Source organism: Perognathus longimembris, chromosome 9, assembly GCF_023159225.1.
Source record: "Perognathus longimembris pacificus isolate PPM17 chromosome 9, ASM2315922v1, whole genome shotgun sequence".
Taxonomy (NCBI): domain Eukaryota; kingdom Metazoa; phylum Chordata; class Mammalia; order Rodentia; family Heteromyidae; genus Perognathus; species Perognathus longimembris.
The window spans coordinates 51,590,705-51,610,793 of NC_063169.1; the positions used below are offsets into that span (position 1 = coordinate 51,590,705).

Consider the following 20,089-nt stretch of genomic DNA (forward strand, 5'->3'; position numbering starts at 1 on the left):
GGGAACACTCATACCTTCCTTCTCAGGAGCAGCCGCACACAGATCAGAGATAGCAGAACATTGATTTCAGAAAATTAACATGAACTTCACTCTTTTAGAAAACAACTTGTCCTAAATTTAGCTATTATTATGTTAGAAATCCTATTGCTAATCAGTCCATGGGGTTGAGAATTGGCAGTTGAGACAAACTCGAGACTTTCTCAGTAGAGAAAAGCAGAGCTGGCTTCCTTCATGGTTATTTATTTATTTAGGGCTTAAACTTTGGGCCTAGGCACTGTCCCTGAGATCCTTTTGCTCAAAGTTAGCACTTTACCACTTGAGCCACAGCTCTACTTCTAGCTTTTTCTGTGATTAATTGGAGATAAAAGTCTCATGGACTTCTCTGTCTGAGCTGGCTTCAAAAACCACAATCCTTAGCTCTCAGCCTCCTGAATTGCTAGGATTACAGGTATGAACCACCAGTACCCAGCCTTCATCATTATTTCATACTTGTTTGATGGATTTGATCAGTAGATCATCATTGCAGACTTTGTTCCTTCAACTGCCCATTTAGATTACATTTCAAAACTGCCTTTGCTGTCCACCATTCTAGATGTAAAACTATCCCGTTTGATTCCTTCTAAATAAGCTTGTTTCCTCTCTGGTTTAAGAAAGTCCTCCTGTATGGCAGCTGAGTGACAAGTATTAAAGGTTAATGGGCTGCTGGAGAACACATGCTGCTTGCATTAGAATGGGTCTCTGAGAGCAGCCTTGCTTCAAAGAGAGCAACAGAGTGTGTCTAAACATCAATCGTTGTAGGATATAAAATATCTGGTAACTCCCAGCTGGGCACAAGGAAGGGACACACAAGGTTTTTTGGGTTTGTTTTCTGTTTTGTTTTGTTTTTGTTGTTGTTATTACATTACAATGCTTTGTTTGGCTTATTCAGTCTTGCTCCTGTTCTACTGCTTATTGGATTTATATTCATCCATGATCTCATCTGTGATGATTTCATATAGAATGCTTTATGTAAAAAGAATTGCAGCTGGGGATATGGCCTAGTGGCAAGAGAGCTTGCCTTGTATACATGAGGCCCTGGGTTCAATTCCCCAGCACCACATATACAGAAAACGGCCAGAAGTGGCGCTGTGGCTCAAGTGGCAGAGTGCTAGCCTTGAGCAAAAAGAAGCCAGGGACAGTGCTCAGGCCCTGAGTTCAAGGCCCAGGACTGGCCAAACAAACAAACAAAAAAAAGAATTGCAGTATGTCCTTAAGTATAATGTCATGACAGTAGATAGGCTACTTTTACAGAAGCATGGCTGGCCCAGGTTTACAGTTCTCACCAGGTGGAAGTAGTTGCCTTGTGTTCAAACAGAGATAAGCAGTAGTAGTGCATCAGCATTGCATAAAGATCCCTATGTGCTAGTCTGCATACTTTGTAGCAATTCACCTGCCACCCCAGGAAACAAATAGTTATCACCATCCTCTGTTGCACTGTGCTGTCTACTTGCTTATCATAACTCTTACAAACTCTCTACAAGGTAAATGAATGTGGGTAAGTTTTAAGAAAGAGGATAGCATTATAAAGTAATGGGCTTCATATTTTCAAGTGCTTACACATTCATGAAAAACCGAATGACAAAACTGTAAAATGTCATCTCCAGAAGGAATATCCAATCCTTCTGGTTCACTTTGCAACTATGACTACCATGCAAGATAAGTCAAAGACAGTCAAGACCTTAGCCGAGCCAGGTGTGGGGGCTCACACTTGTAATGCCAGTGACTTAGAAGGTAGAAGAGGATCATGTTCTAAGGCAAACATGGACAATATTAGGGATACTCAATCTCAAAGAACAAGCTGGGCATGGTGACAAATGCCTGTAATTACAGATAAATGAGAGGCAAATGTAGGAAGAATGGGTCTTATGCTACTCTCTGGAAAAACAACAGAAATCTTACCAGAAAGATAAAGTAAAAAGGGATTGGGGCATAGCTCAAATGGTAGAGTGCTTGTCTAGCAAGCATGTGGCATTGAGTTCAAAACTTGATTACCACAGAGAGAGGGGGTGTGGGGAAGGAAAAAAAAAGGAAAGACCTAATATGTAGAAGTGATATAGATGAATCTAGAACCATACACCAATAATTAGTCTCTGGGTCTTTTCTATAATACTCCACTGATAACCAAATGGAAAAAAAGAAATAGGGATACACAATCTTATTTGAAAATCCATTCATATTATATTTACAGATACTTCCTTAGATTATTTATTTATTTATTGTTAAAGTGATATACAGAGGGGTTACAGTTTCATATGTAAGGCAGTGGGTACATTTCTTGTATAACTTGTTACCTCCTTCCTCATTCCCCCGCCCTCCTCCCTCCACTTCCTTAGATTTTTCAAAGAACATTTTGGAACTATGCACTCTAACAAAATAGCCATTTTTATAGGTAACTTTTTGAATTTAATTAAAGTTTGGCAAAATAAATATTTGTGCTTAGAGACACACTAGCTAGTGCTTAATTGTAGCTGGTGGCTGGTGGCACTGAAATATAGAATGTGTCCAGGTCCATGGCGAGCTCTGGCAATCAGTGGGAATTCGAGTCAGGGACTGTCCCAGAAATATTAGAGAAAAATGTATTCCCAAGAAAGTTCGCCTTGCATTGAAAGGTGCTCTGCAGTATCCTTCATTTACCTTGAATGTCAGTACTACATCCCTCCAGTTACAACACCCTAAAATATCTCCTGCCAGGCAAAATCCTCCCCACTTCTCCTCCAATTGAGAAGTAGTGATCTCAAGTATTATTATAAGAGAAAGAAATCCTTAAAATTGCTTGACATCACAAACTTTCACAAACAGATCAAATTTATTTAAGTTTTTAAAAATAAAATTTCAGACTAATTAATTTGAAGATAATCAGTTCTGCTTACTTTTATATGCAGAAATGATAATGTATAATTATTTTGGGGTAATGCTTATAATGTTCATGGTTAATTAAATCACAGTAAGGAATAAAATAGTTCTTCTGAATTTGTGCACGACATTCTACCCACCTTCTTGTCCTTGTTTCAGCTACAATTTGCATTGGAATAAATTTTAGTAAAGAAGTAGAACTCTTTAGTTTTTGTTCCTTATGTAACCATCTTAGTTTTCTGAGTCAGAAATTTTGTCTTGCATTTAGAAAATTGCCATGCAAGCATATGTCAACAGTTAGTTGAGCATTTGTAGTGTGATGGGTCCATTATTTTAATGGTGTCTAGTTTCGTTCAAAAGAAGAAGAAATACTACATATTCAAAGCTTTATTCATGTCTAGGTTTTTCTTATGAGGTACAGACTTGATCTTTGTCTCATTTAATAAAAATGGCTGGGCTGGGAATCTGGCCTAGTGATAGAGTGCTTGCCTTGAATACATGGAGCCATGGATTTGATTCCTCAGCACCACATGTATAGAAAAAGACAGAAGTGGCACTGTGGCTTAAGTGGTAGAGTGATAGCCTAAGCAAAAAGAAACCAGGGACAGTGCTCAGGCCCTGAGTTCAAGCCACAGGCCTGGAAAGAAAAATAATATAAAACTACTATAAGGGAATTTTTGTTTTTATTTCTATCAAGTGCTTTTTAAAAACCCTTAAATTACATTTAAAAAGACAAAATATCTTGTCATTATGTCTCTTTGAACTGTATTTCTGTTAAACAAAATATTCATTATTGAGAAATTCTTGTTAGACTGAATATCTTGTGAAATAACATTATTACATGTTATATTTTGGTGCCTACTGGAGTATAATCCAAAGTCTGTCTCATTAAGTTGATCTGAAAGCATTAAAGATATTATATTTTAGGTTTTTAGGAAATTAAGAAGAAAATTAAGGACTCATCAATTAATTTATTTCAAGTCATCTCTAAGAAATGTACTTAAATTTTAGTTCTCAAAAACGTTTAGAACATAACTTCTTTGCTCATATTTCATGATGTTCAAAATGATTCAAAACAATTTATACATATACTTATTCTACTATTGCTGTAATAGCTAGGTTCCCCATACTCAGCTTATAAGCAGCAGAGACTTAAACAGATTAAATTCTGCCTATTTGTGAAGCAATAGATCACAAAGGTACTTAATAGCATTCTGAAATAGAAATATATCGTGTTTCATAAAGTAGTTAGCAACCTGAACCTATTTGTCACTTTTTACAAATTCTAAAAGTTTCATTCCAGAATTACTATGAACAACCTAAGAAGGGGCACAATACTTTGAAGTATAACATTGATTGATTAGACCAAACTAATTCCAGCACTGCACTGTGTACTACTTTAATCTTTTTGAAAAGTGAATGAACAGCAGATGGCCTAATAAAGACACTCTGTGTGCCTGCCCAGTATGGATTGGCTCTGAGGAGACCTGATTAACACTTTAGCGTCCATATATTTGAAATACATCTGTCTTTGTCAATGCAAATGTTTGAAAAAAAAGAGAAACTTTCAAACATTTAGGATATATTCCAGTTTAGGGTAGGTATTTGGTGAGATGTTAAAAAGAACCTGACTTTGACTTTTAAGTTCTTGTCAGAAAAAGTGCCATACCTGATAGAATAAAATATGCTTATCAAAAAAACTGCTGGTATGTGCTATGACCCTTTCTATGTACATTAAAATTTTCACTAGAATATTTTTGGACTCTGTATTTTAATTACTTGTTTGATAGCTAATGTGAAAGAAAATAGAAACAATAGCATTTTCAATTAGGAAATGAAGTTTGGCTTTCTAGTTATCAGCTTTTTCTTAATATTCATTTTCTTTTAATGAAGAAAAATATAGAGGCAACATAGTGAAATTATATTGAATGTATAAGATGTAAAGTTTGCACATTTTAAAACATTTTGTCAGGGGCTGGGAGTATGGCCTAGTGGCAAGAGTGCTTGCCTCCTACACGGTTCCCCAGCACCACATATATAGAAAACGGCCAGAGGGGGCGCTGTGGCTCAGGTGGCAGAGTGCTAGCCTTGAGCGGGAAGAAGCCAGGGACAGTGCTCAGGCCCTGAGTCCAAGGCCCAGGACTGGCCAAAAAAAAAAAAAAAAAAAAAATTGTCACATCATGCAAGTTTAATTATATTAAATCCAAAGATATTATATTATGTCATCTATGAGCCTGCTACTAACTTCAAAAAATGGAAGAGTGGTAGAAAGATCCATGATATGTACAAACATCCATTTCATGCTCTTACAAGACAAGAAGCAGTTTCATTTGGAGGAAGCATTTAAGCTGCTGTTTCTTTTTAGAAAATAAACTTTAGAAGGTCAGCAAATTTCTTAGAATAATATATTAATGTGGCATTCTACAAAAATGTATTAACTCTTTAAATGGTTGCTATAACACTGCAGTGTGATGGCTTCATGAAACAAATGTTTGTGCATTGGTTTTATTGTGTCTTACAGTAATAACAAGTAGTGGTTACAGCCCCAGGTCGGCGCACCAGTATTCCCCACAGCTGTACCCTTCCAAGTAAGTGCTCAATACACTCTGTTGTTAGAATCACTTTCTGGAATCCCATTTAGAAATCTATATTCACATAATGCCACAACTTCAATGTGGCATACATTCATAGATGCAAGTATATTGTTGATAAATAATTGGCTAGATGGATATTTGCACAGATTCAACATCTAAGGAAATCTACAAAATAGAAAGAAAGATCTCACTTGTATATTATACATAAATCCTTATACAAAAAAATCCTTTCATTCTAGATGGTTATGCAGCTTAAATCTTTATGCTCAATTGTCTTATGAAAATTCTAAGATCCCAGATAGTTTACAGAAAATATAAAGAGATCATATTTTACTGACATATAAAGTTATAATACTTTATATTTTATTCCATCATCAAAACATTTTATTGGATTTTACAATACAAGATATTTGTAGAGATAACTAATGTGGTCACCTTATTGAGGAAAGTGGTAGATATTTCAAGTTGAACTGTGTCAAGGATATTTGAATTTATTTAGGATCCAGAATATTGGGGACTTTTTTTTAATCCCTGATACATATAAAATGCATGTTATGAGCTGGGTGCTTTTTACTCACATCTGTAATCCTAGCTATCCAGACACTGTGCTATGAGGATTGCCATTCGAAGCCAGAAGGAAAAACCACATGAGACTCTAATTTTTAATAAATCTCCAAGAAAATACACACACACACACACACACACACACACACACACACACACACACATAGACACACAGAGACACAACACAAACACATACAGACACACCAGAAGTGGAGCTGCAGCTCAAGTGGTATAATAGCCTTGAGCCAAAAACAAATAAACAAACAAAGGAAAACCCTCAAGGGCAGCACCCAGGCCCAGAATTCAGGCACCAGAACTAGCATGCACGGGAGTGCAGAGTGCCCATGGGCATACACACACACACACACACACACACACACACACACACACACACACTGCATTAAATTTTGTTGCATCTAAAATAAGACTAAGTATATTGGGAACATTGTGTAAAATATGGATGATGAGGGGAATAGAATTCTCCTTGTTTTCACGAAGACTCCTCCTCTTTATTTTTTTAGGATTTCCAGTTTTGAGGAAGGATTTCCAGGAAATTTGAAGAAAAGCTTTTAAACAAAATTTGAAATCATTGTGTAGCATTAGGTCACTCTTGGTACAGATAGGCTCACAAGGCTCTTAACTAACTGGCCTGTACCTCATTTTTCCCTTCTACATATTCACTTGAGTCCCATTTAGATATAACAAGAATGATAGAGGTGGAAGAATGTTAGTGATCACATCTAAACCAATTTCTCATCTTACAGAGGAGGCATTCTTAAGGGGATTCCTATGTTAGCCCAAGGTCATCAGACTGGTTTTTAGCATAGCCTGGGCTTCTGACATTCAAACTCTTATACTTTCCTACATTGTAAAATATTTGTTGTGGATAAGAGGAAGAGTATTCCCTGAATATTTTAGGGTTTCACTGAATCTAAGCTGTCTGAATTAATATGCAGTCTTTGTTGCCACAGTAATGCTATTTTTCTGATATTTAGGCCCTATCCACACATTCTTTCTACACCAGCAGCTCAAACAATGTCTGCCTATGCCGGCCAGACTCAGTATTCGGGGATGCAGCAGCCCGCAGTCTACACAGCCTACTCACAGACAGGACAGCCCTACAGCCTGCCCACTTACGGTATTGCACGCTTTCTGTCTTTTTTGTTTACAAGCGGGTGGTCCTGCTAGCTGGTAGCTCTGCACTGTTCAGATAAGTTTCAGCTCTGAAGGAAGAGCCTTTTGCTCATGAAGTTCTTTGCACACTTGTTTTCCAAACAGATTTGGGAGTGATGTTGCCCGCCATCAAGACAGAAAGTGGACTGGCCCAAACTCAGTCCCCATTACAGAGTGGCTGCCTCAGTTACAGTCCAGGCTTTTCCACTCCCCAGCCAGGCCAGACTCCTTACTCTTACCAAATGCCAGGTAAGCCAGCACCCGAGAAACATGTTTCATGAGAATAAATCCTTTCAAAGTGACTGACTCTTTGACTTCAGTCTGAGACATACCCAGACATGAGAACAGTTTCAAATCTCACCACACTGGCACAGCTTCTTAAGAAAAAAATGTCTGAAGAAACCTGATGTAAGTAGCTGAATACATATTGGGAAACATGACTCATTCAAAATGCAGATACTTAATTCTGAGCTTTATAAAAAGGCAGGAAACCATGTCCAAGCCAAGCAGGCTTCAGGCCAGCCACCACCAGATCAGGCAGTCACGTATTCAGAGTCTACTTAGTTAAGTTATGGCCCTAATACAAATTTAGGGTTCCTTCTCAATATTCCTGAAGAAATATAATGTTGTTTTTATTTTATTTGAAAATACAGTTGTATTGTGTGGTATTGTATTTGACTGATTGTATTTGAATGTAGAGATATCAGTGGCACATGCCTATAACCCTAGCTAAACAGGAGGCTAAGATCAACGGATCAATTCAAAACCAGCTTTTCATGCATGGAAATGGTTGATTTTCTCATGTATACTGAATAATTATACATATTTATGGGGTCACATGGAATGCAGTGTTGAAATCAAGGAGAATGTATCTATCTGCTCAAACATGTGTAATTTATTTGTGGTGGGAACATTTAAGATCTTCTCCTCTAGCATTCTGGAAATACATGACACATAACTTGCCTGTTGACAATCCTTCCCTATCCTTCTATAAACCCTACCATGATAACTCCTATTCTACTCTCAACTTCTATATGAACAACTTATTTAGGTTTCGTACACTAGTGAGAGTCCTACACTATTTATCAGCTTTGTCTGGCTTATTCCATGTCACATAATACCCATCAGTTCTAACCAGGCTGTTACAAATGACCAAAATTTCTTCCTTTTTATGACTGAATTAGTATGTAAAGTTTTATAATTCTATGTGTTCTTTGCCTTTAGGTTCTAGTTTTGCACCATCATCTACCATTTATGCAAATAATTCAGTTTCCAACTCAACGAATTTCAGTGGTTCACAACAGGTATGGTATTGTTTTTATACTTGTGCTTCTTTTTAATCTCATCATTGCAGATAAGTGTGCATTCTCCAGAAATAAGATTTCTTTATTTGAAACTAACATAGCATTACAGGATAATACAAAAATCATCTATTCAGAAATTTGGGGTATTTGTCATTCTGGGTATTTTATATTTGTTGATTGTTAAACATTTCAGTGATATTAATTTTAATCATCTGGTATGCAGTTATTGACTATATTGTATACTTTCCTGTACTTGACACAGTTTTATTTCTCTTGCTAAAAGTTATAATTATGAATAATAATTGATAGATGGAACTGTAATAAAAATGGGATGGTATTGTGGAACTAAGAATTTTCCAGTCCCTAAAGGTAAATGGTTACTAAACATAGCAACTATTTATTTAATTCTATAATTTATTTTATTAGACAGCAAAGCTTTCTTGCTTCTGTTACAAGCTTACATTCATGCTAAATTCTAGCATATTAAGCTAGGTGTTAGTGTGTGAAAGAAAAGTCAGCATTTCTGGACTCAATGTGGTACTTCTATATTTGTGATCCACATTGGCACTTCAGAAGTGTTTGTCCTTATTTTCTGAGTCTTCAACCTTATGAAAAGAGTAGTAGTTACTGAAAGGTGATTTCTGGACAGACAATATGCTGTTTACTGTAATAAAATTGCTGAACTTTTACATACTTTAAAATGTAAGTTGCCAAAGAAGTACTTGCTCTTTGGATCACTTGCCTTCATGTAGCTTAACAAAATACCAAAAGGAAATTTTTGCTACTAAAATATTGTGGAACTAGAAAACACACTTTATAGGATAAATCTGTGTAATTTGCCATTAGTCAAAAAATAATAACTCTCCAAACATTAAAATCACTGTACATATTTTATTTAAAAATTGATTTAGGCTTTCTGGGAGCACAGCTATAATTCAGTACTTGGGAGGATTAAGAAAAATTAGAGGCCAGTCTGGGCACTATAGCAAGACTTAGTCTCAAGATATATTGTACTCATAAGCTGCTTTGTTAAATGACAACTCCTTTGTACAACTGCTTGAAGATAACAATAGAAAATTATAAAAGAAAGCTTAATAGCTTATTTATTTATCAGTATAGCAAACATTAAGCACTTACTGTCATAAGAAGTTTGAGTAGGCATTGAAGTGTCAAAATTCGCCTTTGTTTCCTGCTTTCTTGAAGGGCAATCTTCCTAAAGAAACAAAGATAAAAATCAGTGGGCAGAGAGTGGAATGTAATAATGGGAAAAAACACTAGAGAAAACCATAGCATGAAGAAATGACTACACCACTGGACTGCTGGATTAAAAAAGTTGTATAAAGAAAAACAATACTGACCAGGTTTAAGTCACAAAACAGATATAGTTCTACCTAGGGACTCCCATTCAGTGGATCTAGTATAAAATATACTTTGTATTTTGGACCCTGCTCTGAGTATTAGTTTACCTTTTGAGTAAACACTAAATGCTATAGGAGATGGAAACTGGGCTTTGTAAACTGGAGAATAAGCAAGTAGTAGCAGTACTGGTTGGGATCTCATTCCTGGTTTATGAACTTGTGACTTAGGAAGAGAATAAATCAATGGCCAGAAAACCAGGGAACCAAGGAACATGTAAATAAACAGATGAAAAAAATAGAAATTATGAATTTTTAGTAGAATCTTATTCTAATTTTTAAAAATTTGAATTAAAATCTAATTTTAGACAGGGAAGTTTTAGCAGAAGCCCTCCCTACTTAAACTGCATTGAGGCCAGGAATTCTAAGAGTTCAAGGCAAAGAATGAGGGTGTGTGTGGTCCGGACAAAGAAAACAGCAAGTTCCAGATGCCCAAACAATAGAAGACTCTAAGCAGGCTGGAACGTAGGCAGTACTGAGGAGAAAGCAGGGAGACACACTGTTGAAGAAACACAGCCAGCCAGTTCATGTAAGATTCTGGGGATTACAGAGAGACCCTTGGATCCTATTCTCCACCCAGAGGGGAACTATTGAAGGATTCTGAAAAGAAGAATAATACCATGTGATTTATGTTTCAAAAATTTACTCTGGCTTCAGGGTGTTTGGAGAAAGCAAAAAATGAAAAGGAGATAAATTAGCAAACAAGTACATTTGCTGCAACAGGAAGTGAAGGTATCTTAGATAAGGGAGGTGGGAGTAGGAATGAAGAGAATGGGAGATCTTACAGACATCCTATTCCCCAGAGGTTCATGGGAAATATCACCAATCTGTGACTCCCTTTTCCTCTCACGACCTTGGCAGGCTAACAGCTTCAGCCCTCAGATGTTAGATGTACAGTGCCAGCTCAGAATCTTATTAACTGTGTGGCCTAAGTACAAATCACTTAGAAGTTCTATACCTTGTTCATTTTCACAGTAGACTGGAAATGATAACTATACCATGTAGAAGGTTCTGAAGGTTAAGTGAGCAAATTTGTTTATCCTTAGAATGGTGCCTTGATACAGTCACCACTGTGTAATTGTGTGCAATCACATTTTACTCTAAGAAAGACAAGTTTCTAAGAACTTTGTTCAAATGTTGACACATGTTTTCCCCCTTGACTCACAGGTAGTGGTTGGGGTATAGTCAATCCTGAAATTACTTAGTTCTTTGTGACAATGCACATAATTATAATTATTGGAAAGCACATCAGGGGGGACTTTATTGTCTTCAGAACTTGTCTCAATAGAGGATCTTAATCCCAACCAAGGATTTGTCATCACTGATAACAATTTGGGCCGAGACATGGTAGATATATTAAAGATCATCATCTATTACAATAGGTCCTTACTCATCATCATAATGTGTAAAAGGTTTTAAGAGAACATTCTTATCGTTTGAAGGTTCTTAGGATTTTTTAAAATAAAAATAAAGCAAGGCAGAGAAGTCAATCCACTGCTTTCATTTTTACATACAACAAAAGAGAGAAAGCAAAATAGTTGAAAACCTCATTGAAGACTTTAAATCCAGCCTCCGGTAGATTGTGAGAAGCTGGGAAATTGGTGCTTAATTTTTTCTATAGTTCCACTAAGAAAATAAAATTACCAAGAGTAGCCAAGAAGAAGAACCAAAACCATATATTTAAAAGTCCACACTGAGGTCTGTGTAGAAGGCAGGAGGGCTGACATGACTCCTCTGTAATGATGGTGTTACAAGATATGGAACAACTGATTTTGCCTGTTTATGGGATACTACAGGGAAATGTCTCCTTCAAACATACATTTCAATGACTTGTTTCAGGAGTATCCACCCTACACAGCCTTTGGCCAAAACCAATATGCACAGTATTATTCAGCATCGACATATGGAGCCTATATGACATCAAATAACACGGCTGATGGCACATCATCATCAACCTCAACCTATCAGTTGCAGGAATCTCTCCCAGGACTGACTAGCCAACCAGGTACAGATCTTCACCCAGGTGAAATACTTTTAAGTGTTTTATGGTATCTAATGACATGGAGAACACAGACATTTCAAAACCATGCCTGAAAAAACTCCTCAAAGAGTTGTGTTTATGTTTAAGTTATGTCAATGTAAGATGATTTTCTTTGGGCATCCAAAAATGTTTCTTTTTGTTGTGCAACAGATAAGAGATTGTGTGTGTGTGTGTGTGTGTGTGTGTGTGTGTGTGTGTACAAGTACTGGGGGGCTTGAACTCAGAACTTGAACACTGTGTGTGAGCTCTTTTGCTCAAGGCTAGTGCTGTTCCACTTAAAACTATAGCCGGACTTCTGCCTTTGAGGTGATTAGTTAGAGATAAGAGTCTCATAGACTTTTCTGCCTAGACTGGCTTTGAACCTTGATCTTCAGCTATCAGACTCCTGAGTAACTATGTTAACAGGTATGAGCCAACAGGGTATAGCTAGATAGGCTCATACATATCCTGGAAAATTGACTTTTCTCAAAAAGCTAAAGATAATTGAATGAAAAAATCATTTTTTTTTTACCATACTGGATGTCTATATATAAAAGAAAAGGGAATCTTATAACTCGTGTATAAAGTTAATGCTAGATGAATCATAAGCTGTATGTAAAAATCCAAAATAAAAACACCTAGAAGGAAAACATAGGCAAAATCATTTTTACTCTGGACAAATGAAGATTTTTTTTTTGTAGTTTTGACCCTAGAGTCACAATCCTTAAGAATAAAAGAGAATATAAATCAGACTTCATAAAATTAACAGTCTCTCCTTGAATGACACTTTAACCATTTAGAGAAAGTATTTGCAAAATATATATCTGATAAGGATTTGTAATCCAGAATGTATAAAGAATTCTCAGTAAATAAGTAAGAAAAATGAGAATAATTGTTTGTAGATAATATTATAGTCATATGTTTTTGCTCTCTTACTTGCCAGATCCAATTCATCCCTCGCTTTTGCGTTACCCATTTTTGAGACAAAGAAAAAGCGAGGAGCACAGTCACAACACTGAACTCTTTCAGACTGGGCCAGGAGAGCCGAATAACCCAGTTTTGTTAACAACTATTCAGTGAATTTCTCTTACATTCCAGCCTAAGGCTAGCAAGTGTTATTTCAGTGGTGGATGAGCTGTCTTTGCACCTTTACTTTTGTTTAACAAGGCAAAAGTCAAGCAAATATTTATCATAGTGATGAATAGTAAGAAAAAGGAAAATAGGTTAATATGGGAAATATTAACACAAATACTAATTTAAACATGAAGAAGTAACAGTGAGAGTGATTTTTTTTAAGCAATAGCCAAAATGGGATAATATTATGAATAGATGAAATGGTAACATTCATTTTTATTTTTATTTTAAATTTTATTGTAAAGGTGATGTACAGCTACATGAATCAGGTAATGAGTACCTGTCGGGCTTAATCTCCACGTCCCCCCTGGGGAGACGTCAAGCCTCTAATTGTGGGGGACACTCGGCTCTGCGCACTGCTCCCACCAGCGGGTGGGCAGAGCGTGTCCCAGTTGGGCCAAGCTGAGAAGAGATAGGGCTGTCGATATCCCGGTGCATCCCCAGCCCCCATTACGTTTAAGAGAAGGCACTGCACATGGAGATTCTGGGGGAACTGTCCTCCGATGGTCTACCGGCTTCCAAAGGGTTTTATTCAAGGGAGGGGTTTATATAACAGTAATGGCGGCAGGAAGAGGAGGGACTAACTGGGTATTAATGATTGGCTAATGAACTGTCCATCACAGTGATGTCATGGAAACTTCCTCTATGGGCGGAGACCACAGCCCCCCAAGGACTGAGCTTCTGGGGTCTCCGGTGCCATTAGGAGACATGTGCTTGCAGACAAGAGGTGGGGGCTGGTTTGGCATCTCTTCCGGTAGACCCCGGAAGGAGATGAGAGTGGCCAGCAGCCAGGTCTTAAAGGTAAAGCTATCCCCTACACGTACCTTTCTTTTTGAACAGTGTCACATTCATTATTCTTGATGTTGTGTTTAGAATACAGAAGTCCAGAATATTCCAGTCATGGTTTCACTTCTCATTGTGTCAGTCAACTCAAGTCCAAAAATACTAGAGGCAAAATTGTAAAATAACTACAAGTTTTAATAATTTGCATTACTATTTGTTTGTTCTTATTCGTTATTATAATTTCATAAACTTTATCACAGGTGCATATATGTGTAACAAAACACAGAATATCACTCTGTGGTTTCACACATCTTGTGTTCTCCACAGTTGAGGGGAGACAATCATGTCACCTTTGTGAACTCAAGGAAAACTAGCCAAAAGCTGTAACTTGTCTTTGGTGTCTTGTGTTTCCATTTCTTTTCCGTTGTCTTCCTTTAATTCTCTTCTGGTGAGCACACAGGCCCTTTGAAATCTGACCCTTGTCACTTTTCAACTTCCTTTTCAGGCTTCCCAGCCATCCTCCCCCTGGTCAAGCATATGCACATTATGCAGAACCAGTCCCAGGATCAGGCTGGTGAAGTAACTGGGTGCAGAATTGAAGGAGTTACTTTCTCAAGAACCATTCATTTTCTGTCCTGGAAGTCCCAGTCTGCCTTTATCTTCTTTGAGTCAATACTTGTCAAGGCCTTATTTCAAAGTCTGCGTGGTTTCTAAATCCTTAACCTGTAGCAGAGAGAGGTATTGTTGGCAAACTGATATTTGTGTTAGTCTTCATCATAATAGGAACATATTTTTCTTTGGGAGGAAGAGGGGAAACCAGGTAGATATAGGGACTGCTCTGAAAGAAAGGACAGAAGTGTCTGTCATCATCCATCAGAGAAGGAACAACACACAGAACCAGTGGATGTTTTTGAAGTGACTAGACTATGGCTGTCACGAATAGAAATTATTCTCTCTCAGATAAGCTAGATGCTGTATCATCCTAGGTTGGCTGTTCTAATTTCCATATGATCACAGCAAAGTTTCTCTCAGGGAAAGACAGAGATGATAACTTTTCATTAGTCAGAAATTTTTCTAAGTTTTCCAAATACCTATTTTATTCATGCTCAAGATACTGATGACAGGTAGCAGCTATGCTGAGAGGGGCTTTGAAGGTGTCACATTCACAGGTGGGCCTGTCATATTCACCATCAGAATACTGTGATTTCTTCAGGCTTCCACTGATTGTCAAAAAAATACAGTTTGACTAATTTTCACATTTCATTAGACTGTTGAACTTAAGAAAGACATTATTTATACTTGAAATGGTTATTGTCTCAGCCAAAATGGTGGCACTATGCATGTCTGGTTTTTAAGGAATTCTATGGCCTCAGATATTTAATCTTGATTCTTGTCTTTTTCAGATCTGGCGCGCATTCAAAATTGAACCAGTTTATAACTATGGGAATTTTCCTTTATTAATGATGAAATCTGTTGGATTTAGTTCAAGGGCAGGGAAAGAATTTCCTATTAATCGATTCTGTATTTTGGACTCACTGCCCAGACCTAACAATTAAGTCCACAATTTTTCATAAAACATTGACTGTGGGACTTGAATTTTTAAAATGGAAACATACTTTATGTTCAATAAGAGACAGCTGGTTGTTCTGATTTAGAGATAAACCTAATGAAATAAAGTTGGATCTAAATATCCAAAACTTACAAAGGGCAGTTATTCATTACTGTACTGATTAAAGGATAATTATTCAATCATGTAGAAAGGCCTAGGGCACTTGGTAATGACTGATGTTATTTGGAAATTGCAAATAGCATTCAGTTATTTATTTTACCTTATTAGGTAGTTTGACAATGGATTTAAAGAAACACTACTGTGCTGATTAGAAACAGACGTTTTCGCTCATTATAGTTATAAAGATTTTACTTTGCCTTTATATAAAGTTCATGTAAGGTGAATCAATATTTTTTTATTTGCGCTTGAAAGTTTTAGAGTAGATTAGCACATAGAGATGAGAGATCATTTTAAACATCTTTAAGTATTTTAAATGTCTTTAAATTAAGTGCAGTTAGTAACTTGCAACAACATTGTCCTTTAGCCTGGGACCTTTATAAACATTACAATTCATTTGAAAATTAAACTTACAAAGTGTTCCAGAAAAGTAGACAGTAAAATCACTTTTCTCTCTGAAAAGAAACCAGCCTCTTAGGCAGAACTTCTGTAACTTTATAAAGCAAAGCATTGATCATCTAGTGAAACACACAAGAGAAGACAGACCTCATTGAGCAGTTTTGCAAAATTACAATTCCCCCTACCTGTAGCTCAACCATGCCTTTGTGCAGCTTCACTAGGTGAAACTGGCAGAGGCCCTAGATTGAGCAGCTTTCTATCCTCCTCTAAAACAGAAAAATAATAATATTGTATCCACAAACATTCAATGATCAGTTAAACTCGAGCTCCTAATTTTTCTTTTCAGTCTAGCACCTTCAGAAAGTCTAGAGGTCAGTACAGTTGCACCCATGTGATTCCTGGAGGAGCCCAGATACTGGCTGTGCCTTGTGGAAGTGTGTACTCATGGAAATTGTGCCCACACAGGAAGTGTCCCCTCACTCCTCTGGAAGTCATCTGTTATTTCCAGAAAATTCTTTTGGTGACATTTCTTAGCTCATCTCTCACAGAAAATATATGAAGTCTACATCATTCTTTTGAAATATTTTTAAATTGACAAATAATCACCTGAGCATATTTATCATGCGTAACATGTTTCAAGGCCACACTTATGCATACTAAATGAATAAATCTAGCTAATACCTACATTACCCTGGATACATCATTTTTGCAGTAAGAACACTTGAAAGCTATTCTCTTGTCCATGTTAAAAAACAGGATACATTGTTGTTAATGTAATTATGATGTAAAAATAGATCTCTTTAACCCTATCTATCTAACTGAAATTCTGTAATCCTGGTGGACATCTTTCCTTCTAGACCCAGAGATCATTCCCACTCTCTATTTCTATGAGATAAAGTGTTCTGCATCATGAATACTAGTCAATGAACACAATATACTAACTTTATTTCCTTTGGATTTATAGCCAGTAGTGGAATTGCTGGATCATTTGACAGTTCTATTTTTAATTTTTCAAAAAGCTTCTGTACTGTTTTCAATAATGAGTGTACTCATTTAAAGTTCCACCAACAGACTACAATGATTCCTTTTTCCCTTCTCCAGCACTTGTCATGTTCTGTCTTTGAGAAATAGTCATCCTCACAAGTGTGAGCTTATAGCCCATGATGATTTTATGTTGTATTTCTCTAATGATTATTGATTATTTTTTCATAGACCTCTTGCTTATCTATATGTATTTTTCAAAGAAATTTGTATGAAGACTTTGGGGACATGGCTCAAGTGGTAGAGCACCCTGTCCAGTAAGCACAAGGGCCCTGAAAATTTCTACTCAGACCCTCTGTGCATTTCTAAAAATCAGGTTACTTGTTTTTATAAGTATTATCAGAAGAATCACAATTTTGATGCCAGCCTGAGATATACAGCATGACCCCATCTTCAAAAACACAACAGAAATATTAAAAAAAGCAAGCAACAAAAACAATTCCCTTATACACTCACACTTTACTTGTATTTTGTTCAAGTCTTAAATCCTTTTTTTTTGGTTAGTCATGGAGCTTGAAGTCAGGACCTGGGGACTGTCCCTGAGCTCTTTGCTCAAGCTAGGTGCTCTACCACTTTCAGCCACATCATCACTTCTGATTTTCTGTGAGTTCGTTGCAGATAAGAGTCTCACCAACTTTCCTGCCTGCACTGGCTTGGAACAGTGATCCTCAAACTTAGATCCTTTAAAAGTCCTTCTAAGACTTGAACTAAACCTGTGGGAACAAATTTTCATCCTGTGTGTGATCACAGTCATCCTATGACCTTGCCTTTTCTTCTCACTAAAGTCACATTGTTGAAGGCCAGGTGGGAATGGCTGACATTCCTACTGTCCCCCTTTATGGATCCAATCCCAGTAAACACACGTAACTGATCACAGTGAGAGCAATTTTCCCAATTTTTCTTCTTTCTGCTCTTGCATTTCACTCCTGTTACAAGAATGGAGCTTTTATTATTTTTTTTAATGAAATACAACACCTGATAATTGATCCACAATGAACAAGACTGGTTTCATCCAAAAAGTTTTTTTAATCCCCTTAAAAAAAATGAGGATTCATTTAACCAACTATTTTATTTAAAGGAGCACTCTAGATTTCCTGGCTATAAATTTAGGAAAATTATGCTTCAAAAAATAAAGTTGGAAAAAGATTTATGTGATTTTTATTTAAAAGTAGATGTGTACTTTTAGACATCTGTCCAAATATCTACAGCCTATACAAATAAAATTTTGCTGTTATTTAGTCTCACTCAGAGAAACACACACACACACACACACACATACACACACACACACACACACACACACACCTATGAATGCGCACAAAATGGGCGGTTCTAACAATATCTTAAGAACAAATAAATTTTATAGTATAGATATATTTTTGATCCTGTCCTGGCATGTTCAGTATTTTAAGAAAAAATTGTAGTCAAAAGAAATGAAAGGTGGTTATGTAAATATAACTATTTTCCAGGGAAAAAAAAGCCTTAAATAAATGTCTAGCTTGCTTAGATTTATCTTTGTTAGTTTCTACTTGGATTTCTTGAGAATTACTTTTCTTCTATTTAGTGATAAAGCTAAATTCAGTCATAATATCTTTGGGCTTAAAAACATGTAACAAGTTTAATGTGTCTGGTATATGACGCTCCCCAAAATCTTCATTTTTTTAATGTATAAGAATTAAACAAGATTAAATCTAAACCTGATTTACCTTAAGAGACAAAAAAAAAATCGTAGCAACTATGACCTGGTTTAAATATAAAATGAAATGGAGATTGAGAGAGTGAGTAAAATGATTAAATTCCTACAGTAGGTATGGCTCTTTTATTTGTTACACTGTATAGCTCATGGCTGCCTTCTTTGTCTTCACATCAGGGCAGGTTTGCCACTGTTTAGTATCCTAAAGTCCTAAGAAACATTATCTATAGCTTTCGATTGATCAGAATTTCAATTTGATAAAAGTTTGACCTTATAAAATGATGCTAAGGAAAATCATCTCCAAGATATGGAAACAAGAGGTTTCTCTTTATCATTATTGTTTTTAAATGTACTATGTGAAGTTCTTTCTTTTTTTTCTTTCAGTTTTTCCCCCTATGGTTCAACCTCTGTTGTCATTGTATTTGATTTTGGTGCCCTGGGTATTGTATCTACGTTTATCTGAATTAAGGAAGGGAAGGGGAACAAAAAGTGGGGAGACAAAGGACAAAGAGCAAACCAATACAACAGCGATGCTCCCAAGAAAATATGTTGGAAATGAGTAGTAGGAGCTGGGGGCTTGGGGAAAAGTGAAAGTAAGATAGAAACAAGGGAGAGATAACAATGTTCCACAGGAAGTATACTCACTACCTTACTATGGAACTGTAACTCCTCTGTACATCACCTTGACAATATCTTTTTTTTTTTAAGTCTCAAAGGTAGGATGTGGTTTGGATGGACTTAGATGGAAAGAAAAGTAAGATGAACCCTTGATAATATGTATATTGATTATATGCTGAAATGACAGTTTGCATGAATTGAGTTTATATGTCTCTCTCTCTCCCTCTCTCTCTCTCTCTCTCCCTCTCTCTCTCTCTCTCTCTCTCTCTCTCTCTCTCTCTCTCTCTCTCTCTCTCTCTCTCTCTCTGTCTCTCTTTGAATGTGGCTGCCAAAATACTTTAAGTTTACATGTGGTCCTATTGATGGCTTGACATATTTCTATTGTACAGCACTGGTAATTCACTCTGGCTTTATGAAGTTTTATTGAAAAGGACAGTAGCAAGCAGAGACTATCTAGATGGAAGTACAAGGCCAAGAGGAAAGAATGTGTCACTTGTCAGTAGCCCATGGAAGTCAAAGGGCAGACAAGGTTTGATGAATGCCTGGTAATTCCCCAGGAGTCAGGTTAGGATGTGAAGGAGTGAGATTAATCTGAGGAACACCTCCTTCTCGGGGCTGTGGCCAAAAGGAAGGGAATGATAGATTGAAATGCAGATAAAAATGCAGGTGAGAGTACAAACAGGAAGTTGAAGGCAAATGGGGGGATAACACATTTGGTTTTAGTAGATTATAA

General features: G+C 36.7%; 1 protein-coding gene across 6 annotated transcripts in view; it reads left to right on the forward strand.

The window, feature by feature from the left end:
- Positions 1 to 20,089, forward strand: part of Eya4 (EYA transcriptional coactivator and phosphatase 4) — a 225,176-nt gene that overhangs the window by 168,849 nt on the left and 36,238 nt on the right. For 4 of the 6 annotated variants that reach the window (XM_048354107.1, XM_048354108.1, XM_048354109.1 and 1 more), the window contains 5 exons: positions 5,414 to 5,480; positions 7,046 to 7,188; positions 7,329 to 7,472; positions 8,448 to 8,527; positions 11,782 to 11,947. In XM_048354107.1, coding sequence (XP_048210064.1) covers positions 5,414 to 5,480; positions 7,046 to 7,188; positions 7,329 to 7,472; positions 8,448 to 8,527; positions 11,782 to 11,947 — 600 coding nt within the window. Of the gene's footprint in view, positions 1 to 5,413; positions 5,481 to 7,045; positions 7,189 to 7,328; positions 7,473 to 8,447; positions 8,528 to 11,781; positions 11,966 to 20,089 lie in introns of all 6 variants that reach the window. The other 2 variants (XM_048354106.1, XM_048354110.1) reach the window with 1 other exon arrangement.